Source organism: Condylura cristata, unplaced genomic scaffold (genome assembly GCF_000260355.1).
Source record: "Condylura cristata isolate star-nosed mole 26May11 unplaced genomic scaffold, ConCri1.0 scaffold00020, whole genome shotgun sequence".
Taxonomy (NCBI): Eukaryota; Metazoa; Chordata; class Mammalia; order Eulipotyphla; family Talpidae; genus Condylura; species Condylura cristata.
Genome location: NW_004567121.1, coordinates 22,682,024 through 22,708,565, shown reverse-complemented (window position 1 = coordinate 22,708,565; position 26,542 = coordinate 22,682,024). Strand labels below are relative to the sequence as shown.

General features: G+C 40.8%; 1 protein-coding gene across 1 annotated transcript in view; it reads left to right on the top strand.

Moving 5' to 3' along the window:
• The window catches only part of RASGRP3 (RAS guanyl releasing protein 3 (calcium and DAG-regulated)), a 92,369-nt gene extending 75,042 nt beyond the window's left edge, over nucleotides 1-17,327 (top strand). Inside the window, exons 12-17 of the mRNA XM_004686302.2 lie at nucleotides 1,156-1,271; nucleotides 3,961-4,108; nucleotides 9,297-9,333; nucleotides 12,570-12,695; nucleotides 13,029-13,393; nucleotides 16,571-17,327. Coding sequence (XP_004686359.1) covers nucleotides 1,156-1,271; nucleotides 3,961-4,108; nucleotides 9,297-9,333; nucleotides 12,570-12,695; nucleotides 13,029-13,393; nucleotides 16,571-16,579 — 801 coding nt within the window. The 3' untranslated portion in view covers nucleotides 16,580-17,327. The remainder of the gene's footprint in view (nucleotides 1-1,155; nucleotides 1,272-3,960; nucleotides 4,109-9,296; nucleotides 9,334-12,569; nucleotides 12,696-13,028; nucleotides 13,394-16,570) is intronic.
• The last annotated feature ends 9,215 nt before the right edge of the window (nucleotides 17,328-26,542 follow it).

Genomic DNA, 26,542 nt, shown 5'->3' with positions numbered 1-26,542 from the left:
GAACAGGTTCCTGGATGTGTGGCTGTGTGAGCTAGGCACTAATTGTTCCCCAGAAAGCTGGTGGTTATTTACTTCACCGATTGGGTAAGGGAGTGCCTATTTTCTCACACCGCACAAAATTACCAGTTGTTTTAATGTCTTTCCATCTGAGGGGTTTAAAAAAAGTCTCGTTTGCATTTATACAGTAATTCATAGAGTTGACTATGTTTTCATGAATGCCCCGGCCATGTGAATATTTACTTAGTATCTTTTCTCATATATATTGCAGATCACATCCTATCATCTGTCTTTAAATGTGTTAATCGAACTTTTTCTATTCAGATATTTCACATTTTATTGTAATAAAATATTTTTGTTTATGGTTTCTGACATCACGACATGCTGAGGAGGGGCTTTCCTATTCAAAGTTTATAAAACATGAGAATTATTTGCATCAGTTTATCTTAGCTTATTTCCTAGCTTGACTTACATATGTACATTAATATACTTAATGTAATTTAGTTCCTGGGGGCAATTTATATGTAAGTTTGTTAGCCATTTCAATGCAACAGCAATGATTGGCTAACCCATTGTTTCTTTGTGGATTTGGAAAGGTACTTTTTGGTATTCTAAGTTCTTATGCATACACGGAACTGTTTCTGGATTCTACTCTCTGTGGTAAACCACATTGTTTTGATAATGTAGTTTTGTAGAATGCTTGATTTCTGATAGTGCACATTCTTCCTCAGTCTAGGCTATTGTTCCATACATTCATTTTTATATGAACTCTAGAATCAGTTTTTCTTATCTATTTCTCACTGGAATTTTGAGTGGAAGTGCATTAAAAGTGTACTTTAATTTTTGAGATAACTTTATATTTTAAAGCTTAATTTTATATTGGCATTTATTCTGCAAGCCTAACACCTACACAACTCTGAGATATCATCTTAGATCATGCTTTCCATCTAAATCCTCTCACACCCTGTAGCACACTCTTTCCATCCTCAGCATTGTATTTACTTTCTTATACTATTAAGCTTCCTTGATTTGGTTATCTCCCACTAAATTTTAAGATCCATGAGAGAAAGTATAAGATCTAGCTAAAATCATTTTCCCAATAACAAGTTCAGATTCTGACTCATAGTCGTTCAGTAAATATTTGTCTTTCCTTTACAGTCTGTGTTTAGAAACTATGATCATGACCATGATGGGTATATTTCTCAAGAGGACTTTGAAAGTATAGCTGCCAATTTTCCCTTCTTGGATTCCTTCTGTGTGCTGGACAAAGATCAGTAAGTCTTAATTCTGTTATTTAAAATGCAGAAAGTTATTATCAGAGGAGAGCAGGGGAACCATTCATTCACATTTGACAACTCCAATCTTAGTGTGCTGATAAGACAAACGTAACTTTTCACCGGTTTTTGCCTTGGTGCTTGTGACCATGACTGGTTGGATGGGACCACAGGGAAGAGCACATCGTAGTATTGAGTTGAGGCACCCACCTGCAGATTAGCCCAGGTCTCCATTTCCCACCTCCATTGCTCAACTAGCTCATTAACCCCAACACTACCCTAAAAAAATAATAATAATACAATTATAAACCAGAGATATCCTACAGGGGGGAGGAGGACAGAAAGGGATCAAAAAGAGGGAGGGAGGAATGTGAGGGACTGTGCTAATGATGGGTGGGCAAAGTGGGGGGGAGGGGTAGTAAATTGTTTTAAAATGAACAATAATATAAATAGATATATACATTAGGGGAAAAATAAGAAAAATTGTAAAAGGGGAGAAATGTATTTAGACTAGTCTGGTAGTGTCCTCAGCATTTGTGGGCCTAAAGCTCACCAAGTACATAAGCTTTTATTTTTAGTCTTCATGATAGAAGGTGATGGTTGCATCTAGATAGCCAAGAAATTCATGCTATCTAGATTTTTTTGTGTTTGCTTAAAACGATGTATTTATTTATGCATACAGACCTGGGTTATAGGCCATAGGTGCAAGAGTGGTGAGAGGATTCACCAGAGACAGACTGAGGAGCAGAACAGGCAGACTGATGAAGTACACTGCTGAGGGGAGCAGCTGGCAGGACAGGAGAGGTCTGCCTCGCTATGTGGTCACCTCCCTGGCTGAGGATTGAACTCAGGTTGAAGGTCATAATGCTGACCTTCAACTTGTTGTACCACCAGGGAGGGCTGGCTTTGCTTTTTTATTTTCTAGTACAACAACTATCTTGACTAAACAAAGATAAAAGATATTTCTCATTAGCTTCAAAGAGTTTCTGAAAAATACAATGATTTTAGTAGCTAAAATCCAGCTGTGCTAAAAAAAAAGTAGTGATTTTAAAATTATTGCTGAGAAAACTAGTATAAATTGATTGCTTCGTTTTTAATTATGTGAGATTAGTTTAAAAATCCATCTCTAGTGAAACAGATTTTACATTGGTGAAGTGGCCAAATCGTATCACATTAAAATTCTCTGATATTTTTGTTGGTATGAGAATTTTTCTTAAAAACTTAAATCTGTAAGTAATACCATGCTGCTAGGAAAGTCTTGTTTATTTATTTTTTTAAAAAGATTTACTTATTTATTCATACAGAACTGGGGTACAGGCCAGAGGTGCAGGGGCAGTGAGAGGATTCACCAGAGACAGAGTGGGGAGCAGAACAGGCAGATCAATGAAGTACACTGTTGAAGGGAGCAGCGGGTGGGCCAGGAGAAGTCTGCCGCGCCATGTGGATCTCCTCCGGGGCAGGCGGGGATTGAACTCGTGCTGAAGTGGCTTTCGATTCTTAGTGCTGCGTTTTAACCCGCTGCGCTACCAGGGAGGGCCATAAAAGTCTTGTTTTTTTATCTTAAATGTCACAAAACTTTAATTTAGCTTTCATTATATGTCTAGAACAAAGCACACTTTCAAGTAGCATGAACTATTAGAAACATAACTTCCTTTACAAAATAAAACTTAAGATACCTGCTAACTACGCACTTCTTCCCTTTGTTCTTCATGTCACACACTGTCAGGAAGTCAACAAGTTCAAGGAATGAGAAAAGGTCACTGAAGATGCTATTGTGACAGTTTCAATAGAATAGCAGAGTTAGAAACCTGGCTATATAGAAGTGTAATGGAAGTATTTAAAGAAAATGGGGGAAAAAACCCTCTTTTTGAAAACTTTGAGAGTTAGAGAAGGATGAGAGAAAAGACAAGGGTTGGAGGTGGCAGCAGGATTGGGGAAAGACTTTTTAGGAGGGTAAGTCTGAGAGTATTTGTTAACAGAATAGGAACAGGTGGAGAGATGATTAGAGCCTGGAAGGAGCCATGTCCTGAGGAGACTGAAAAGTGGAGATTGAGGGCCTGACATCCTTGGACATAGGAAAGCGACAAGAGAGGATGAGTGAGATATGAAGCATTTCTGAGCGGGCACAGGAAAAGGTACAATATCCAGCACATACTGGTGTGGAGGGAAGTCAGTATCACTCATGACAATTTTTGGTAAACAAGAAATTGGGACCTGTGGCGATAGGTGGAAATGGAGGTTTGTGTGGAGACGATATGGAACAATCACTCTGGCAGGCAAATAGGCTGTGAGCTAGTGAGATATGAATGGAGTAACTACCAAGGGCAGTGACCTGGATGATATCAGGCTGAATGAATTTGAGAATGATGGGCCCAGTTATTACAATGTTGGCCTTTGTCCAGCAGCCTGATTTTTGAAAACCCGATTGCTAAGCAATGGCTAGGAAAGAGCTATCCTTCTGGAAGTCTATTTGGTAAGGAAGGAGACTTTGTGTGGCAGGACACAGGAGACATACACACACACACACACACACACACATACCCCTTCTGCTTACTAAATATAACAGAGAAGTGAAAAATTCCTCACCTGCTTTTGACCACAACCACTTTTGAAAGTAAGTGGTTAAAGCGTGGCAACAATTTAGCAAATTAGTTCTCAAATATTCTTTCCTTCTTGATTCTCCTCATAGGGATGGCCTAATTAGTAAAGATGAAATGATGGCTTACTTCCTGAGAGCTAAGTCCCAACTACACTGTAAAATGGGACCAGGATTCGTCCATAATTTTCAGGAGATGACCTATCTCAAGCCGACCTTCTGTGAACACTGCGCTGGATTTGTAAGTCTGTTTTCCATTGTTTGTTTAGACTGTGATTAGTTGTGCAGCATCTGACCAGTAGGAAAATGATACACTAACAAAGTCCATTGTCTGCTTTAGATCAGAAGTAAAACAAGATGGCTTCCTGAAATTATAAATTAAGTTAAAAACAAAAGCAAGATCTGTGGGCATAGCTCTAAGACATGAATGGAGAGATTACTCTTCTAAGAATGCAGGCTGGTGAAGACAGGGAAGGTGAGGGCCTGTTAATTTAAGAAAGTGGTTTGTCTCTGAATCCCTGCTATGGAAAAAGTGAGCCCAAGGAACCCTGTCATTCCTCATGAATTCTCATGTGTTCAGTTAAGGGGAGTATTTATTTTAGCTTGTTCGGTCTGGATTTTGTCCTTGTCCACTGTGTATCACTTGAAGTCCATTATGGCATGGCTCAGCGATGCACAAGTCAAAAAGGGAACACTTCATTTTGGAGGTATGGTTTAAATAATAATTTACTTGGCTCTTGACAGTATCCAAGTACTTACGTAGACATTCATGCAATTAACCCTCATAACAAGCCCTTGAGATGAGCAGGGCTCACCTTCCCCATTTGCCTCTGAAAATTGAGAGTTCCCAAGAGAATAACCCAAGTTTCCCAGGGTCAAACAACCAATACTGTCCTGAGTTAGGGTGCAAATGGAGGTATTCTCAATCTGAATCTGTGGTCATCCTACACCTCTATCACAGATGGAGAATGTGCACTCCATTTCCCCATATTTGATAATTCCTTGGGAATTAAGGTCAACTTTGATTCAGGTATTATGAAAAGACTCTTGGACCCTTAACATCTTGTAGGAGAGACCCAAGTTATATAAGATGGAAAATGTGGTTCTCCACCAGCCTGGTGTCTCTCCTTTTCCCAGACGCCAGAGCTCAGCTGTATTAGCATTATTCAGCAGTGATGCACTGTTGCAACATGACTCATGATGCATTGGCTGCTGATATTCTGTGCTACCACTAAAAGACTTTTCTCCCATCCTGTGTTTGAATAGCTGGTTTGGGAGACAAAGGGACATATTACTGAGAATGGGAATATAAGAGGCAGTGGTTACCTCAGAGACGACCCAGGTAGTCACATCAACTCATGTGCTCAAGAGGCAAAGGCCTCTTAACTATAAGCATGTAACAAATGGGTGGTACCAGTTACCCCTGTTTTAAGTGATGGCCATATACATTTTAAGGGTTTGGTCATCCATGTGCACAAAGGCAAAGAAAGCAGGTTCTTAGTGTGAAAGATCTTTAATAGAAGTGGTGTAGCAAGAGAGAGAGAAAGAGAAAGGAAGAAAGAGAGAAGAAAGGATTCCAAATAATAGATTCCCAGCACAGCTCCAAAAATTACCTATCTTCTTATGGGCAGTCATTAAGTGCAAAGTGAAGGGCGACAGCTGAGACCCAAAAGCTTGCTTCAGTCTTAAGGCACCTTCTGGCAGGGTACCACAGGAAAGAGATAAGGCAGGTTCCAGAGCGCTGGAACAAAGGGTGGTAAATAATGACTGCCATTCTCTCTGTGAGGACCATGATCAGCCACCCAGGTGTATCTCCTCCAAGTTTATTCTTTCCACGTCTCCTCCAAGTGTGTCTCCTCTTCATTCCACCTCCATATCTCCACCTTACTCCCTCCCAGCAGTGCCCCCATTCCAGCTATAGTCTAAGGCAGCTGCAAATAAATGGGGGTGGGGGAAATGGCTTCCACTTTCTGTGCTCTGGTTGGTTCCCTTTTTCCTAGATTCACATGTAACATTATCTGTTCCTGTTGCCACCCCAGGGAAGAAGTTCCATCAGCTTCACCTCTGGGCCTGTATCACCCAAGTACTTTATCATGCGATAATATGATTATCATGAAATAATATGGAATTTTGGGCAGTATCCAGACCAAAAATTGCTAAAGTGGGATGGGACTATGTGGAATTTTCTCTGCAGAGTGTGACTCAGTGCATCTATTAGGCTAGTACTGCTCAGCCAAAGATTGGATTGAGACATCCGTTCTTTGTTGTATAAGAAAGTGGAATGGTCCTTATCAGGTCACTGCTGTCCAGACCCCTGGCCTGTCTCTCCCTTCTATGCAGGTACTGACTCCAGAGGCACCTCGCTAGTCTTTTTTGGTTGTGCCCCCCCACCCCCCAATCCAACACAGCAGAACACATTTGCTAGTGCCAGGTTTGTTTGTTTTTTTAATTTCAAGTTTCATTGCCACTAGTTTACATAATCTTTAATTTTCAAAGTACAGTCCTCATATGTATGCATGTCTCACTCACTCTCCAGAGCCATGAGTATTACCTTCCCTCCAGTCACATCTTACCCACTCCCTCCTGTCTGCAAGGGAAAACAAAAAACTAGAAAGCTTTTGTACTTGGAAAGAAGCCAACACAAAAACATGGGAGAAGCTATTTGCCTATCACATATCTCACAAAGGGTTAATTTCTAAAAAGGATAGCTCATACAACTCAGCAACAAAGAACCCAGTCCAAAAAGAATATATAGATAATGTTCCAAAGAAGACATTCACATCCCTGGAGTCATATGAAAAATGCTCAGCATTACTTACTATAGGGAAATGCAAATCAAAACCACCTGAGATATCAACCCACCCCAGTGAGGATGGTGCTGGCTCCTTGGTGCAGCTTTGAGGAGGTCGAAAAATGAGGACTTGGATTCTGGAACCCTGACTTTGAATCTCAGTTCTTCCCCTCACTAACACCATGTGTTGCACCATTATCTTTGAATCTGTTGTCTGTAAAGGGGAGAGCTGACAACTGCTATGTCGTTGTGATGTGATGATTAAATGAAATCAGATATGCAGCATGTCACATAACTCAGAGTAAATATTTGTCATTTTCTTACTTTTTATTGAGTCTCTTTTTTGGAGCTTAAGAATAACTTACTTTAAAATGTATAGCTTTTTTGTTTTGCAAAATATATTTCATTCCATAGTTATGATTTGACTCAGTTTTTACTCAACATGCTTTTTAAAAGTCCACTGATTTTCAAAGGGGCTTAAAGAAATAACTTTCTAGATGTACCATTGAAAAGAATTTTGAGGGAATACAAGGGGCCATTTTCTAGTGCTTGACCACCAGTTTTTGAAACAAATTCCATTTGAAGGGTAAGAAAGACAGACACTGCTTGAAATACATTTCTTTTTGAATTGGAATTTCAGAATTGTGAGTTTTGCCAATTCCCTTATTGTGAGGTCTGGAGAAACTAAGGGACTTCCCTAACGTCACAGAGGTTATTGGCAGCAAGATTGACTCATACCCAGTGCTCCCGACTCCCAGACCAGTGTTCCTCGGGGCCTTGATGGTATAGTGGGGAGCATAGGTGTCTCGCAGTCCAGTGCTCCTTACACAACATTCACTCCAAATCTTAGAGCAGCCAAAGACTTGGGGGGCTCTGCACCTCCATGAGGCATCCTCCCCTTTCCTGGCATCTCACTAGTCCAGTGCCTCTCATGGTCATGCTGTCTCCTAGTTATTGAGTAAGTATGAACAGACTGTGCCCTGACTCCCCTTCCTGAAAAGAATCATGCTCCACTTTATCTTCTCCTATAGTTCCTGTAGCAGTGTTTCCTGTTTCTGTGTCAACTCCTCATTCTTCTTCCAGTCATCCTGGCACCTGCGAGTTTGCTTCCTATCAGTGGTCTTAATCCTTCCTGTCTGGGGGGCAAAATGCTGCCATGTTTCAGGAGGTGTTTGCATCTTGATCAGGTTTTCTGAAGGACCAAGTCATTTTTAAAGCTTTAAAGAGTCACTTAGTTCTGAACGAATTTCCTTATCAGAAAGAAAGTAAAGAATAGCTTGGCCCTCTCTGGTGGCGCAAAGGGTTAGGACGCAGCACTGCAAGCTGGCGGCAGCCGCTTTGGTGTGAGTTAGTTCCCCAGCCCCGGAGGGGATCCACATGGAGCAGCAGATCCTGCTGCTCCCCTCAGCAGTGGACTTCGTTGATCTCCCTGTTCTGCTCCCCACTCTGTCTCTGGTGAAGCCTCTCACCTCACCTGCACCTCTGGCCTGTACCCCAGTTCTGTATGCATAAAAAAAAAAAAAAGAATAGCTCTTCTAAGCCCTTTGAGCCCCCTTTCACAGGGGCAGTTTCTTACTCTTCTCATAGGACCATGACACCCATACTCAGAGCATTGCTCCCGTATAATAAAGGTGAACAGCAGCTGCATCAACCCAGTGGGTCACTAGCCCTACTTCTTTCAAATCATTTTGTCAAGTAGATATCCTAACCTAACCTAACCTAACCTACCTAACTTAACCTACCTAACCTAACCTACCTAACTGAACCTACCTAACCTAACCTAACCTAACTTAACCACTACAAGGTTAGGAATGGAGTCTCCAGCCCAAACTAAGGTCATGTAATTCACCAATGCCCTCTATTTCTGGGTGCCCACATGCAAATGTTGTAAGAGGCATTAGAAAAGCCTTGGCAAAGCACCTTCTTCATGGAGTTTACAGTCCATCAAGAGGGCAGAGACACCACCACCACCACCAGGATGCTGCCCCCACATCTCTCCAGAAACATTCGTTGCTTCCTCCATCCTATTTGGTTGGCAGGATCTGAGCCTTTTCCGCCTTTCCCAGAACTTGCTTGGTACAGAACTTGGTAAAGATTAAATAATGAGTAAATGCGGAGAAGAACTACATGAATCAATACTAGGTCTTTTTTGTATTCTTCCAAGGTTTTCTTTCTAGAAGAGAAAGTGCGTTCAGAAAATAACCTAAGGCATTCCAATGCTTTAGTGCGCTGTGCATGCTTTACGTTGGTCAATTTTCTTGTGTGGGCAGGATGAACAACTAGCATGATAAAAGAAAAGGTAGAGGGAAAGAGGAGCTTCCAAAGACCGAGCAACAAAGTCTTCCTGTAAATTTTGCTGAAAGTGCATTCTGCCAAAGTCCAATAAACACACCAACGTCAGTTTCCCATCCCAACTACCATTTGGCTCCTCCAAACAAAAGGGAAGCAGAGCTGTTATCACCGCAGCTGGAGCAGCTGGGAGAGGTTCTTCTATCTGACAGGAAGGGTGTCAGGAGCAGCTACATCCTGTTTGTGCTCCACCAGTCACAGTGCTTCCCGGGACTTCCTCCTCTGGGGCCTTGTTTTCTTTCCAGATTTCTCTTTAGATTCCCTGACATTCTTTTGTCTTTTGTTACAGCTCTGGGGCATAATCAAGCAAGGATATAAATGCAAAGGTAAATAAATATTATTTTGTTAAAATTTTTTAAGTGTGATGTTTAGGGCTGGAACCAAATTTGCCTGATGAGAAAACAAAAACAGCTTATATTTAGTTCTTTTGGGCCACTGGCACCTGAGGAGTTAATATGTCCAGGAAAGGATTCCTCCAGTTTTGAAGAGTTCAGATTGGAATTTTATGACTTGTTACAAGAGCAAGGATGTCACCCTTATCAACCCACCTACATTGATTGAGTCCCCAAGTCTAGGATCTCTTGCTAATTGTCAGGATAAAGTTTTGAAGCAGGACAGTCCTCACTGAAATAACATATATAAGAACTTAACCTTAAAGGGGAAAAAACACATGCTCATTTCTGTAATACATATGCTTTTCTTTCCAATCTTAGGTAACTATTCCTGTCTCTACTAAATTATAGATGATAAGGAAAAGGCTTAAAGCTTATTTTGGGGCCCTCCCTGGTGGGACAATGGCTTAGGACGCAGCACTGCAAGCTGGCCACAGCCAATTTGATCCCCGGCCCTGGAGGTGATTCACATGGCTGGCAGACCTCTCCTGTCTTGCCTGCTGCTCTCCTCAGCAGTGTAGCAGTGTACTTTGTAGATCTGCCTATTCTGCCCCCCCCACCCCCACTGTCTCTGGTGAACCCTCTCACTGCCCCTGCACCTCTGGCCCATACCCCAGTTCTGTATGCATAAATAAATAAATCTTTAAAAAAAAACAAACTTATTTTGGTCTCTTTCAATGAATCTGTTCATATGTCCACCCATTAATTGAAATTCGTAAGGAATTGAATAAAGATATATTTCATAAACAAAATATGCATGCATAGTAATAGCCATGTAGGGATGTGTTGGGATTTGTATACATGATTGTGATACATTATTGGTGTTTAAGAATTTGTTGGCTATGTTATGTAGGCTGTTTATCAGTTTCTTTTAAGAATCTGATAATGTTGATAATGTTCTAGAAAACATAATAAAGCCATAAAAGGAAATAGCTTTCTTAAAAAAAATAAATTACTTATGCATACAGAACTGGGGTACAGGCCAGATGTACAGGGGTGGTGGGAGGATTCACCAGAGACAGAGTGGGGAGCAGAACAGGCAGGTTGATGAAGAACTCTGCTGAGGGGAGCAGTGGGCAGGTCAGGAGAGGTCTGCCGCGCCATGTGAGGCACCTGCAGGCCAGGGATCAAACTCATGCTGAAGTGGCTTTAGCCACTTAGTGCTGTGCTTTAACCTGCCGGGCCAGGGAGGGCCTGGAAATAGCTTTCTTTTAAATTGAAGTAACGCTGGTTTACAATGGTGTTTATGATTTTGAAATATAGGATCCCCTTCTTCAGATATGGTCTCTATACCAGTTCTACCACCACCACACCTATCATCCTCCACCATAGTTCATTGCGTTCTTTCACCATTTTGTTCTCTCCCTGACTGCTCTCCGTTGGTAGCGTCAGTTCTACAACCAAATTTCTAGGGTTTGTTGTTGGTTTGGCTCTCTCTGACCCTTTGTTTGGTTTTTCTATATTCCACATGTAAGTGACACCACCCAGTATTTGTCTTTCTCCTTCTCCCTTTGACTTATTTTCCTTGGCTTCTAGTTCTCTCCATGTTGTAACAAAAGGCAAGAGTCTTATCTTTTTTTTGTAGCTGAGCAGTATTCCGTTGTGTATATAGACCACACCTTCCTGATCCACCCATGGGGTTTTGGTCACCTGCATTGTTTCCAAAGCTTGGCTTTTGTTAAGTAATGCTGCAATCAATGTAGGTGTGCATATATCCCGTCAGAATAGAGCTGTTGTAATCTTCAGGCAGGCATTTAGGAGTGAAATTGTTGGGTCCTATGGTGCATATATCTTTAATACCATGAGAACATCCATACATTATCTACAGGGGACTGGTGCACTCTACATTCCCACCAACAGTGTACAAGTGTTCCCAAAGGAACTAACTAAATCACAGAGTATCTACAGAGAAATATTGTTCCCCTAAGATGCTTCTCCCCTCAATCATCTGCTCATTTTTAATAGAAAGCTTTCCTGACTCTTGACGGAAGCCACTGTTTAGTGCACAAAAACTCCTTCCTTCAGTACCTCTCTGCATCAACTTTTTTTCACTTGTTAAATTTTTACTTTCAAGTAGCAATATATATTGACCAACTATGAGTCATTTGTTTTATTCTGGCTTCTGTCCCACATCCCCTGCCACCCCCCACCCCAACCCCCAACACACACACACATTTGAGCATGGAAATCACTGATTCTTTTGGATCATATTTGTATGGATGGTATTTTCTCTTAATGGCACATAGAGAATAGGCTGAATGTTCCATTACAGTTTTAATATTTCTGGGATATCATTACAAAATCACTGTGGGGGAGGGCAGTGTGGAAGGGAATGTGTTTGGAAATAGAAAGGTCCTCTTCAGGGTAAAGATGGAAGTATAATCTTTAAAGTGATAGCTGGTCAGCAAGTCAAAGGAAACATAGGACCCTTTTGTGAAATAATTGTGTTGCTATCTTCCAAAGTAACCACTTTTTTCTACCACAAGAATTAATTCATAATTAATTACTTTCATAAATAAATAATTACTTTCATGATTAAAGTATCTTAATGGGAAACTTCAGACCTTGCTGTATGCCATTTCAAAACTGTAATCAAAATTGGAATATGTTACTTGGGCATATGGCCTCCTTGGATCTATACAAAAAAATAAAAAAAGAAAGAAACAGAAGATGTAATCACTTGCCCTGTTGTCCTGGAAAAGGTCTTGGGAAATGAAGACTTAAAAAGCAGACAGATTTAAATGGGAGGGTATCTTGCCGTTAACTGTCACTGGCAGCAGGTGCTTCTGGGAGGGATTAGAACTGAGGCTTTTTACCCTCACTATAGCCCTGGGAACCTCTTTTTGGAAATCTCTTGGCCTGGCAAAGAACCCCAGTCCATGGAGTTTGGGCAAAGGTAACTCCACTCAGGTTTATCCTTGCTTGTTTGTTCCCCAGCACTTTGGTGGGCTGTGTTAAGGAATTGAGAGCTATAAGAGAAGATTAGGGACCCCAGGGAGGCAAAAGAGTTCTGCTGGCTCTTTTCTAGTCCTGGATCCACCCTGTGGGCCTGAGGCAGAAAGAGATTCAACATAGAAACAGAAATGTGGAGAGGGAAGGGCTGATAACTTAAACACCTCCGTGGAAGCCCAGTTCATACTAATCAGTTGAGTATTTTTTGGATTTTTCAGACTGTGGAGCCAATTGTCACAAACAGTGCAAAGACCTTCTGGTTCTGGCCTGCAGAAGATTTGCCCGGGCACCCTCCTTGGGCAGCAATCATGGCTCTCTGCCTGGAAGCCCCTCTTTGCCCCCAGGTAAGACCCTCTCCTTTCTCTCCTATCTCACTTTCTCTCTGCTCACGTTTCCATACCTGTACCTTGTTGGGTCTTGCATCCAAAGCAGTTCAGAGTTACTATAAACACCAAGGCCTTTTTCAGAGTGAGCAGCTGTGGCTGAATACTTGAATTCCACTCATTTCTCTCTGCTTTCCGGTTTCACTAACATGCATTCACCTGTAGAACACTATATATGTTCTTAGTCTGTTCCTCTAGGACTTTGCATTGAATTTCTGTTGTTATCATCACCTTTTATGGCTTGCTATAAAGCAGTCAGATATCGAATAATCACAATTCTTTTTTTCCTTCCAGTGCAAGATGAGGTGTTTGAGTTTCCTAGTGTCACTGCTGGACACCAAGATCTAGACGGCAGAGCCATCACGTTAGTTACAGGCTCTTCTCGAAAGATCTCTGTGCGGCTGCAGCGGGCCACGACCAGCCAGGCCACCCAGACTGAGCCTGTCTGGTCAGAAGCTGGGTGGGGGGACGCAGGGTCCCACACCTTTCCCAAAATGAAATCCAAGTTCCACGATAAAGCCACAAAAGACAAAGGCTTCGCCAAATGGGAGAATGAGAAACCCAGGCTGCAGGAGGGTGTGGATGTTGTGGACCGGGCCACTGAGTTTGAACCTGACCAGGACGAGGAAGACATGGAGGAGACCAGACAGGACGGTGAGGTCAGTGCTGGTTCAAACCACAAGTAAAATCAGAAGGAGGGGAGGTAAACTGGCAGTTCTGAAAGCAGAATCATTGGGAACCAAGACATAGCATTTTCATCTTGCAGCTGGTTAGCTGTGTGGCTTGGGAAAATACTGTCTTCTCCTTGGATCGTAGCTTCATCTTCAATCTGTCAAATTGATCTGGAAACCACTTACAACTTAGTGAAGGTTGCCATATCTCTGCACAAAAATGAAGTCCCAGGATCTAGAAGGATTGCCTGTCTGCTGTGTGCTACCAATCAGCTTAGTTTTCCAAGCTAGAATCAAGGAAAAGGCAGTAGAGGCAAAAGAAAATTGGAAACTCTGCCTGGACTATAAAAAGAGGTTTTTGCCAACATGCTGGAGAAAGGGGTAGTGAGAATCAGGGACATAGGACTCTCAAGGTCCTATAAGCCAGGCTTTGCCTCCACACAAAAATTATATCACCTGAAGAAAATTGGAAAGCATGTGGAATTTGCTAGAACACTTGAAAATATGAATTGATTCAAATTTATTAGCCAGCAGTCCGTAGTGTTCAAGAAAAAGAATTTGGAGAAATCGGTGTCATTTTTTACCCATAAAGCAATGTCAGATTAAGAGGGATAATGGGGGCTTTGTTGTCAGGCAACACACATAGGGGTGAGAGCCTATACCCCTAAAACATACACAGTATCGTAACCCAACATTAACTCAATAAATATAATTTAAAAGAAAGCTAATTAGTTAAAAGTGCTGCATGGCACAGCAGACCTCCCCTGTCTCACCCGCTGCTCTCCTCAGCAATGTACTGCATTGACCCGCCTGTTCTGCTCCCCACTCTGTCTCTGGTGAACCCTCTCATTGCCTCTGCACTTCTGGCCTGTACCCCAGTTCTGTATGCATATATAAATAAATCTTAAAAAAAATACTAATGCAATGTGATAGACAGACATTGCTTCCCTATTGTTTTCAAAAACAGGATACTGAGTGAGGCTGAAAGGCTTTGGGGCCATCCTCCACATTTCACTCTTCAGCAGTCCTCAATACACAGTTTCCGATGAGAAAAAGGCCAATAACCTTTAACCAAAATTCCTCTAGTTCCTTCTTTGAAGACAATAAGGAGACCACATAGTCTTTAGTCTGATGAACTTTCTTATAAGTTCCCTGAGTTTTTTTTTTCTTTATTGTAACACCAACTTTAAAAAACAACTTTATTGAGATTAATTTATACATCTAAAGTATATAATTTTGTGCATGTACTTGATACTCTCATTCTCAAAAACTCATTTGGTAGTTTATTTAGTATATTGACAGAGGGGACAACCATCTCTAACTTCTAATTTTAAAATTTATCATCCCAAAAGAGAAATCTTGCATCCCTCACTCCTCATCCCACCCACCTAACCCCAGTCCTAAGCAAACAACTAATTAACTTTCTGTCTATATAGATTTGCAACATCAAATTTATTTTTAAGGTTTAGTGGTGGAACATCTTGACAAATATATCCATTCAGTGATTTCTTCTACTGGCCTAGCATACTTCAAGTTGGACATATATAAGGGTAAATAAGAAAAGATTCATGATTTGATGAGAAAGGGTGGTTCCCTGTGGTATGGCCTCTTAATCTGGGGTCTCATGAAGGTGTTCAGGAGTTCATGAAAGTACATTATATTTTATGTGAAATTATATACGGACATTTGCTCATTTCTGGGCAGTGGGACCTACAGCACTGAAGAAATTCTTACGTGAGTGGATCTGTGGTCAAACAAAATTGAGGAATCATTATGTAAAATGTTTTTGGATAATGCCTAAAATTATGTAAGTCACCCTGCAACATTCTTGTCCAATGAAGGCTGTTTCCATAAACAATGTGGCTGTCATTAAAATATCAGAAAGAGAGCTTTTATGGGTATGATGACAGATTCTTGCTGATGACAGAATTCAGGATGGTGACTGCCTTGTGGGTCATCTTTGTATTCTGAGATGCTTTTGTTTGTGAAATTAGTCACAAGCTCATGTCTACTGGTCTAGTACATTTCAAGTTAAACTTTGCTTCTGAGTTAGGAGAAGTTCACAAATTTTAGGTGTAAGACAATTATATATATGGATAAGATTTCCTGATCATTAGTTTCTGTGAGGAAATAGATCTAGGGTTTCTAAATTTAATTTTAGTCTTTGATAATTAATCTGTATGTCAGTGTCTCTTACCTTTGCAATTTTACCATCTCGTAACTCATAGAGATGATTCACTGACCACTAATATTCATTTATGCTAAATAAAAAGACATTTTGTTCTGGTGTAAATAACATGTAGCACATAGCTTACTGCCAACCAAACTAGTAACAAATGAGAAGATATTCACCTTTGATAAAGGGGAGAGGGGAAAGGAAAAAAAATAGAACAAATTAATATGTGGACAAAAAAGTCCACATGTTTGTTTGTTTTTTCTGCCAGGTAAGACCAATGGAGAAAGAAATGATCTCTGAGTTTATTATTTATTATCAGCCATGTTGAGTGCTATTATTAGTAAAAACGATGAATAGAAAAGATAGTTGTAATCTGTATATTTCCTTCAAAGGAAATCCTTTATTTATAATCACTTTAAAATATAAAAGTGTGACTATCTTCGGTGGCAGTGGATATTATTTTACCAATGATTATCGAGCCCCTCAATAGCAGGGACAAGTCAAGATTACTCTTGGCACTAGGAATAGGTATTTTTCCATTACAGTGCTTGTTTGTTTTCTATTATCTTCTACTAAATCAACAATTAACATAGAAGACTGAAAAATGCCATATAAAATTGAATATATATGCATATATATTCAGCATAAACATATACACAAAGATATCTATATATATGGTTTTTTTTCCCCTTGCAAATTTTTCAATGCCCTTTACCAGTGTACATGGTGGATTTTTGAGTATTTTAGGGACCAGTGTCTTGTGGAGCACCCTCGCGGGAAAATCCTTCTTGGACTCTATCTAGGAGACTTTTAAGATTTCATGTGCTGGGTGGACTACATGATCTTTCATTTCCCTCGAAACCTTGGGAGTACAAGGTACTGGTCATTTGAGTTCCTCTCTAGAATTTAGTGGATAAACTGTTTTCTCAGAACACTCTTATTTTGTTAAATGAGACCCAGCCACATAACAGTTCTAATTCATATTACAGGATGGCTGACTTTGGGCTGAGGACATCGAAGGTAATGCTGTTGGTATCTGGAAGGAGTAAGATGAGGAGCTCTGAAGAACACTCCAAATCTCAGGAAGTTTCTGGAAAGATACCTGGATGTTTACTGCCTGTGACACCATGGGATGTGCCTGATTCTACTATGGGACAGAGGATTTACCCTACAAACTATTTATTTCCTCCTCCCCTGCCCCTAGTTAGGTGTTATGAAGGCTGTGTTATATAATCGGTAATTTCTCATTTATCTTTCTCTAGAGACATTTATATACGGGTGAAATGACAGCTTTTGTGCATGTACTTGATACTCTCATTCTCTAAACTCAGACTTTATTCATTTTGTGAGAATATTATTTCAAGATTTTTTATAAACACTTGCGGGCAGTGGGGGGCAGGGAGGTTGCTTAACAAAGAGTCTATTCAGAAGTCTTGTGTACTGTTTTGACGGGACCAAGACTAAACATTTTCTTGAGGGACAAGAAGTTCTTCAGATCCTGGAATGCAGTGACCCCCTAATGATGATCTGTTGCCAGAAGGAGTTGTTTACATTGTTCTTACTGTACATGTACGATTTTGTAACAAGTCACACGTTCATATTCACATAACTCTTACTGATTCTGCATCACTAGGATGCCATGACACAGCCTCCTAATATTTATGATTGTCATGGGGGAAAGTTAATGATTTCTCACCTATTTTTAGCCACTATTATTAAGACTCCTGTTAAGATTGCTCTTAAGAAATGTCCATAACAATCAAAAAATCAATTAAAAAATTCCAGTTTTGTTTAGGAAAACAAAATCACTAATGAAAATGCAAAGTAACCAGCAATGCTTCAAAACTCAAAATTACCTTAACAATTCTATTTGTTTTAAAAGAAAACTTTGGGTTGTGAAAAAGAACACTTGTGCTTTTCCTAGTATTTTATCCACACAACTCAAGAACATTCACAGAATGTAAGTCATCACAAACCAATTTTGGTTAACATTTTACTTAAAATTTTGAAGTATCAATAGTTTAATCCTCCTTTGGCCCAAAACACTACACATGGGTCTCTTAGATAGAGGAGCAAGCACTTGGTTCAACATGTTCAAAAACAGGCAGGATTGGGGAGAACGATCTACCAAGTCACCAGACAGAAAATGAACCACACACAAGTGCCCTGGTTTGCATTGGGAAGTGCCCTGGTTTGCATAAAAGTGTCCACATAAGACTGAATTTACTCCCTCTAGGGCAGATAGCCAGAGACCCATTTAAGTGAAGAAATGTCTTTCTTCTCTTTTTCTATTAGGTGATCGATAGTGATAAACAAGTGCCATGATACTAAATACCCAACACATCAACTCTTGTTCTCTGGCCTCAGGGACTGGCAATCCAGGGGTGTGATGTGAGATAATTCCTTAACCTGTGCTTCCAAATTTACTGACTTAATTGTGCCAAACAAATTTAGATATCAACTTAGAGAGATATTGCAAATTACTGTAGCTATTAGTTGAGGGAGCTGTGCTTAAGTAGTCTAATAAGAAAGCTCACTATTTGTGAGCAACTCAGAAGTCAGTGAGTGTAGGTTTTATGTATACACGATCAATGCCTATTCATAAATGTGATGAAATATGTGTTAGGAAATTTAAAAACTGGAAATTTAAGGACAAGAAAACTCTTTTTTTTTTTTTTTTAATTAAGAAAACCTGGGAAGAAACTTCTTAATAAATGTTAGACTGTTCTTTTTCTTCTCAAACAATGACCTCATTTTCTACTTAATTTGGGTTTTGGTTTTTTTTTTTTTGGTTTTCACAGATATGAAAACTTATATTGGCAGCCTTACTGAGACAAAGATTCTAAATGTAGCTTCAGTGAAAAACAAAAAAGAAAATAAATATACGTATGTGCACATATGTACATAATCTACACATGGTGGTATATGTGTGTAACTATAATGTATATAGACATTTGTACTACTATTATACTCTGCTGAAGAGGACTTGGGTCCATAATAAGCTGCTTTAGAATTTTGACTATAGTAATTACCTTAACCATTGGTAAAGTTGATATTTCCAATCTATCCATTTCCCCTAATCAGTGGAATATGCAAACAGGCACTTGTATAGTAGAGCAAAAAGAACTATTATGGCTGGTTCCTTTGGGCTTTTCTTTAGTAAGTTTGATGAAAAGCAAAACTGGGCCTTCCTGGAGGTGCAGGGGTTAAATACAGCACTGTCAAGCTATCAGGAACCACTGTGAGCACAAGTTGGATTCCCAGTAGGCCAGGGAGCTGACCCACATGGTGCAGCAGACCTCACTCCCCCCCCCCCCCCCCCCCGCACCTCTGGCTTATACCCCAGTTCATGTAAGGATAAATAAATCTTTAAAAACGATAAAGAAAACCAAAGCCAAAACTTAACAGTGCATATTAGTTACCAGGTATCACTAGACATAGATGATGCTTCCACTGAGTCTTCATTTAAAGATGTACAAATTAGATTGATACTTTTTTGAACCTGTCTGAATCGAAAGTAGCATACTGGGATTTGAACCCTGGATGCTGACTGGCTGCCTCCTGAAGCAACAAGTTGCCATGGTATCAGAGTCTCCAAAATTCAGAAGGGTTTGCTACTGAACAATGAAGGCAGGACTCCTACAGAAGGGAACACTACTGGTGAGAAGTTTAAGTATTCTAAGATAAACACATTGACTTTGCCAAATACACAGATAAAGAATGACTGAGGAGGTAAATGTATATGTATATTACCACACCTAACTTTTGGCAATCAGATGTAAATCCCATCTCTTTCTAAAGAGGCAGAAGATCCTGTGCAAGCAGTGAAAAAAAAAAAGATTTCACCATTTTCTTCAATTATGCCATATAGATGTATAGATGTAAGAGCAAGTGAAGGAATATAATTAAAATAATTTAAGAAGATCTAATAATTAATGCTATTTTGCAACTAAACAGTGTTAATTAATCTCTAAAACTGTCAAGATCCCAAACAATATCTTTCATGGTTAGGGACTCTGGAGACTCTAAATACAACATGTAATTAAATTGTGTGTCAAAAAGAATTATTTAAACAAGGATCAAAAAGAATTATTTAAACAAGGATAAATGAAAAATATTCAAAGGGGTTTTTCTTATTCTTGACACTCTGTGTCTGACTCTGTTCTAACATAAACTCCCCTTGGTCTACTTGACACAATGAAGAAATCAAATAGGTGATATGTAAATGAGTTTAGAGAAAAATAGGTCAAAGCACAGATAAGCTAGTGATCGAAAGAACTTACTTTCTACAAGGAGAAAAGAGGAAAACAGTATTAAAATTTAGAATAAAAAGTACACCTGTGTTTGGTAACCAGTGTGCATGTTATATATATTGATAATAATAGTAAAGTACTTGGAACTTAAGATTTAACCTGAAAATAATTTCTACCAGGCTCCCCAAAACTGGCTTGCTAAGGTCCAGTGAGGACTCAGCAGAATATTTTCCACTAAAAAATGTTCATGACAAGCATGTTGGATGGAACTCAACATCCATTTAGATTCTCCGTGACTTATAGTTCATAAATAGTGATACCGTAATTTTAGGTTTTCAAGTCTAGTCTCCCAGCCAGGAATGGATCCCAGACTGCCGAGGCATCGCTGAGTCCTGCCCACGAGACCACTGGGGGTTGGTGTCTCATGAAGACACAGCAGGAACTTTGCTGATGCTCAGGCAAGCTAGTGAAAAAAGGCAGATTTGTTTAGAGAAAGAAATGTTTATTAAGGAGAAAAAGGAACAGAAATAAAGTAGGCTCCCAGACTGGTGGAACCAGGCCAGGGAGGGGCAAGGAGGCCAAAGTGGAGCCATGTTTCAGAGAATACAGACCTTCTTTCCTTAATTATTGTAAAGCCCCGTCAGTCTCAGTCACTCTGCCTTGATGTCTCTGTGCCCAGAAGACTGTCTCCCAGCCCTTATCTTAAGAGTCCTGTTTCTTTATTGCCCTGTCCAGGAACATCCACTGTCTCTGGTCCTGGGATGCTTAATTAACCCCCTTTGGAAGTTACTACCCTTATCTCTGGAGCTTCCCTGATTCCTTTGGTTGCCCTATCTTAGAAGCCTCTTCACTCTCCCCAAATCCTTGCCAGCACAGTCCCGAAGTGCCTAATTAACTCTGACTTGTCCTGGGATTTAATAGCATGGGAAAGGCATCATCAGTAGGAGGCTTTCCAAAAGGCAACTGGCCTTAACACTTCAAACATAAAATGTCTTAAAGAACAGGTGGGGGGGGGGCACATTTTGAATCAAAAGAGATTTAATGAAACACATCCATCAAATGCAGTTATTGTAAATCTTGATTGGATTCTGGATCAAAAAATAAGGCAAAGAGGCATTTAGGGGGCATTTGGGGAACATTAAATATGAACTATGTTAAATGATATACTGAATAACTGTTAATTCACTGCAGTTTGATAAAAAGTTTATGGTTATGTAGGATCATGTATTTATTTTCATATAAGCTTGCTGGAGTAGCTAGGGCTGATACTTCCAATTTACTTTCAAATGGTTCAGTAAACAAATGCTTTTGTAGAGAGAGAAAGCAAATGGGCAAAATAATAATTTTGAATCTAGGAAATGGGCACATGGATGGATAGTCATTGAACTTTAAAAAAATTTTTTCCTGAAGGTTGATAGTTAATACAAAGTTGAGGGAGTCATTCTGATAAAGGATAAGGATAGAAAGACTGAAAGAGCAGAACCTTGACTCATCTTGCCAAAAGCTGGAGGTGGGAATGGAAGGGATTAAGGCAGCCATTAACCCACATATTAGAGCTAAGATCCTTAGGTCCTAATGCCCAGATCACAAAGCACAGGACCCCAGCAGGTACCAGACTGCTGTAGGGGGTGTCAGGAGCACAGACCTAAGGATGAAGATATGGAGATTGAGGGCCATTGTAGAAATCTGGCCCCTTTCAAATTCTGCATAGTTTATTCAAAGTCAGCAACAAACAAACCACTCCAAGGAGTGAGCCCCTCCCAGAGTGAGGAAGCCTACATCAAAGCAACCGCTGCACTGGCCACTGGTGGGGGTGGGGTGCAGGGGAGCCGTCCTACTTCCAGCCTTCCTGGCTGTGACTTTGCATTGCTCCTTTTCAACAACTCTCTTGCATTTCTGTGTGCAGGTAAAGAACCTGAACTGTGACTGGTTAGCTACTTCGGGACTGTCTTTGGCCAGTTTTGGTGCCCTGTAGCAAAAAGAGTGAGGATATGCACTTAAAATGTGCCTTCTGCTATGATGGGGGGGTTGATTGCTGCCTGGTTTTTTTGCACCGCAGCCACTGTGTCCCTCTGCTATTGAAAATTTTCTCCATATCCACCTGCAAACCTCTTTGACCAATCTCTGAAGCTGCTCTTGGTCGTTATTACTTTTCTATTATCCTAAGATTTCAGATGTCTCTTAATATCTTTGCAAATAGAACTTATTTTTATTTTACTCTCATTGTTACTTTTTAAGTGATTTCCAGGAACAGAAGAATCGCTGCTGTTTTAGGAGTTGTTGGGTTCAGAGAGCAGGTCCTTGGGCGCACTACGGGAAAGGTTTCACCAGAGCTCCCCTTTCAGGCACTGACAAGTTTCCTGGGCATTTCTCCATGACACAGAGATGTTAATTCTATCCAAAAGGGCAGGTTTATTATAAATGGGAGAGAATAAAGGACTTGCATGGACTGAAGTGGGCAGAAAGTGCTCCCCAGAAAGGGACAGGTTTGCAGAGAGAGAAGCCTGCAAAGGGTTACAGTGGGCAGCCTTTAGGAGAGCCGCCTTTGCCTGTCAGTAAAGAGAAGCCTTGCATGGTCCAGTCATTGGCAGGTAGGAGGCTGCCTCCCTGTGGAGGGAGAGAGTAGGTGCTAAAGAGCATCTGTATCGCTACTGGAGGGCAGGATTGCTGCCTGTTTCAGTGCAGAGATTGCACTGATAACATCTTTTTCTCCTTGGGAGAGGTCTGTTAGTTGTTGATTTTGGGTAACTATGTGGAATTGAACAGGGACCAGATGTTCTACAATGGCCCTCAATCTCTACATCTTTACCACAGGTCTGTGCCCTATGGCACTAACAATCCTGGTACAGGGCAACCCCAGTATGAAACGGGTTGCCTGTCTTCACCCATGCGCCTAAAAGGGACTTATAATAAGACTCAACTGAAGGCACCACAAAGGTTAGTAAAGGGTTTATTTACCAAAAAAAAAAAAAAAAAAGGGGGGGGATGAATAATTCAGGGAAAAAGAGAGGGTAAGTTGGTTAATGTATTTTACCAGTTCTGCTGACCTGGAATCTCAATGTGAGGCTGAGAACTGGCAAAAAGCAAACTTTTACCTGGTCTGGACATTAGCCTGGTTCCTTCCCTACATGAACTTCCCACAAATTTTGGGTAAAATCTCAAAATTCTCAAAATTAAAATAGCATTAAGATAAAACAAAAACTCAGGGCATATTAGAGAGGAAAAAAAGTACAGTTAAACAAATTTCAGGTCACCGATCCCATGACCCCTGGAAAAAACCCCAAACACACTATTACAAAGCAAATGCAAATTGTTTCTTCAACAATTAAAGCCACTTAATGAAATCCTGATCCACATGAAGCATGATAATAATTACTTACTGTTGTTTTAAGCTACTACGTTTTAGGGTATTTTGTTGCGTAGCAGAAAGGCAATACATTATCCTAAAAAGCAATTAAACCATAACTTTTGGGCTATCTTCTCTACTGGACAGAAATAATTTTCATTTCTACTAGATAAAAAAAATTTTAAATTCACAATTTTCCTTTAAGTTAGTATCTGGGCACTAATTCATAATAAATATTTTATCAGAGTTATATTCTTCTAAAAGAATGTTTCCTAATACTCACACTCTTTGGATTTGGGCCAGGATCTTTTTGGTTGGGCAGGAGTGGGGTCTGTCCTGTACATTGGAGGATAGTTAATGCCATTCTTGGCCTCTGTCCACTAGCACTCAGTAGTGCTCCTGCTACTGCCTTAAGATGTGATAACCAAAGGTAGTCTCCAGACATTTCCAAATGCCCTCTATGCTGTGCTGATAGCACTGCACTGGCAAACAGGAATCATGGGACAAGCTCTAGGAGACAGGATGCTCTTAGGCTGGTTAGAGGTCAGTGCCAGATACACCTTACATCTAAGCACAGCTGGTGGTTTCTAGACCCTAGCTGAACTACATGCTTTGAAAGAGAAAGAACAATATAACACAAGCTCACAATGGAGGCCTGGGGCTCAGGAACTGATACCCAGTTCTCAGCATACACACTTGGCTCTGCCTGGAGGCTTGGAAGTTGACCAGCAGCCCAGCAGTGGCCTCAGCCTTTAGGCTGCCGGGGTCTTCCAGTCTAAAATCCCAATTCTCCAGCCCTAACATGGGGAGATGTCAAATGCCTTGCCACGTAAGTGGAGACAAAACTGGCTCAGCAGAGAGAATCTGTCACATCAACTTATCTTTTTGTACACTTCATATCCTGCTTCTCAGCTAAGAGCAACTTGGTAGTTTTATTTTTCTTGATCTTTTTATCCACTACACAAGCCCATGTCATGTGGGCCCATGCTATCAATCCTGCAGCCTTTGAAGTCATAGCTTGGAATGACCCAGGCCCACCTGTTGGTACTGTTTCCTCCACTTTAGTTGGACCAAAAATTCCTGGCGACCTGACTACATCCCTAGTCCATAATCTACCTGTTCCCTGGACTATTCGCTCACCAAATTATCCACTTTGTTTTATACCTAATACAAACTATGCTATATATCTATCTCCATATTGCGTTCCTATTTCCTTCTCTGTGGCATATGAATAGTTTTCCACTAAAACCGTTGGATCAGTTTGAAATAATTACTGGCCAGCAAGTCTTTATTGGTGGGTAAAGGGATCCTTCAAGGGCCCCATCCATAACTATGTGCCTCAGCCCTATATAGTCAGTCCTTTCTTACAATGGAAAATTTGTCGTGCACATGGTACTCTTACTTTATTGGGACCACAGGGGCTCATAGTCCCAAATAAAGAGTCCTTGGAATCAGATTCAAAAGGGCTCCAAAAGGTTGGAATCCAGGACTATCTGGCCCCCCTATTTCATCTCCGTTGTACCAGTGTTCTCTCAAAACAAAATCTTGTGAGTGCAGCTATACCTTACTTCCCATGCAAAGTGAGCAAAGGTCTATTTTTCTATGCTGAAGGTGTTTAACCGGAAACATACTAATAACCACTATTATTCTGAAGTTTGTACTTTCCACCCCTATTTGTTTATTGTCTCTTACTCTTCCCCTAGAGTCACAAAATAATATTACCTTCCCAAAGGCACTATCGTCACCTCTTGTATTGATCCTTTTATCCAAACACTCTATTTTCTTTATTAAACAGTGTATGCATGCCTGGATTCCAGTCAATCTAAGTAGACCATGGAATGGCAGCTCTCCCTGAAATCACTTAGTTCAGGCTTTAGGCCGAGCCCTCCACATACACCATTTTATAGACATTTTAATAGCTGGAATCATATCTTTCGTTTCCTTGGCTGCTAGTGCAGCAGTGGCATCCAGCACTGGCTGTGTGGTTACAAATGCTATTACAGAGCAGGGAGATGGGCACTCCAGAAACTCCCAAACTGCCTGCTCAAAACAGATTCAGCCGCTTGGCAATCAATACAGAACATGTAAGATGTTTAATGGAATGGAACTTTAATACTGACAGTATTAAGAACTACTAGTAAATAGTAAAAGGAACTTTAATGCAATATAGGCAAGACAAAGACCATAGTTTCCAAATCTAGCACCTAAAACTACCCATCCCCTCGTGGGTAAATGTCCACACAAACAAGATTGGCCCAAAGTAATGTGCCAAAAGCCAGACACACTTCTAAAGCACCTTCTTACTCTAGACACAGATAAGAAACAGCCAGAGAAGTTTGGGAGGAAATGAACAAAATCAAAATCACAATAAAAGCTGCCATTATTTTAACCTCCCTACAGGTCTCTCACCCACATCTGTTCCAACCAGTCCAGGACCAAAAGGTGTTTCTTCACCTGTCTCTCTGCTCCAAGTACCTCCTCCAGGTCTCTTGCTCTCCATTCTGCTTCTTTCCTTAATCAGTCTCTACTCCAGCTTCCTCTCCTCCCTGTTCAGCTCCACCCTCCTTTGGGTGGGGCAGGAAATCTGGAACCTCTCTTTTTCTGGCCAAGCACCACCTGTTATTGCCAATGAAGTAGATCAACATGTAAATGAAGATACTCAAGACTTGCTGGAACAGGCTTACACCAATCAACAAGTTTTAACTAGATAGATGCTCTTGAATCAGCAGTGCTATGGCTCAGTGAGCATCAACAGGCCTCTGGACTCCCACAGAATCATCAGCAGAATGCTATAACAAACTAGGTGGAAAGACCAGAAGCTTGACTTGACCTTCAAACATCGGGCCTTGAAAATGGGCTAATTCAGATTTCCAGATTTGCTCCCCCAAGTTCCTCCTAAATTTTCTTTGTTCTCCCCTGAGTAATTGACTCTGTAAAGTCACTTACTTAAAAAAAAAAAAAAGGACAGGTCCAGCTTTCTCAGCAGCATCCTGCCATAAGTTTGCCATGACTCCCATATCCTTAATAGTTTGGTGTTGCCTGAGATATGAATGAGGGTGCCGAAGGCAATGAGCAAATCGAACATGGACTCTTAGATTACTGATGTTGACCAGCAGGCTGCCCTGGGCACAACCTGGATCCAGACTGCTGAACAAACCAGCAGGCCGAACCTGGACTCAGCCTGTAATCTGCCTTGGTTGACCAGAGACCAGTCCTGGGCATTGAAAGAAGTTGCTGAGTTTGACTAGTAGCCCAGCCCCAAGCAGTGGCTAGAGGCTGCCAAGGTTACCTGCAAGAAGACCCCACCTAAGGCTGGAGGCTGAGGGAAACCATCAGCAGAACCAGGACTCAGCTTCAAGACT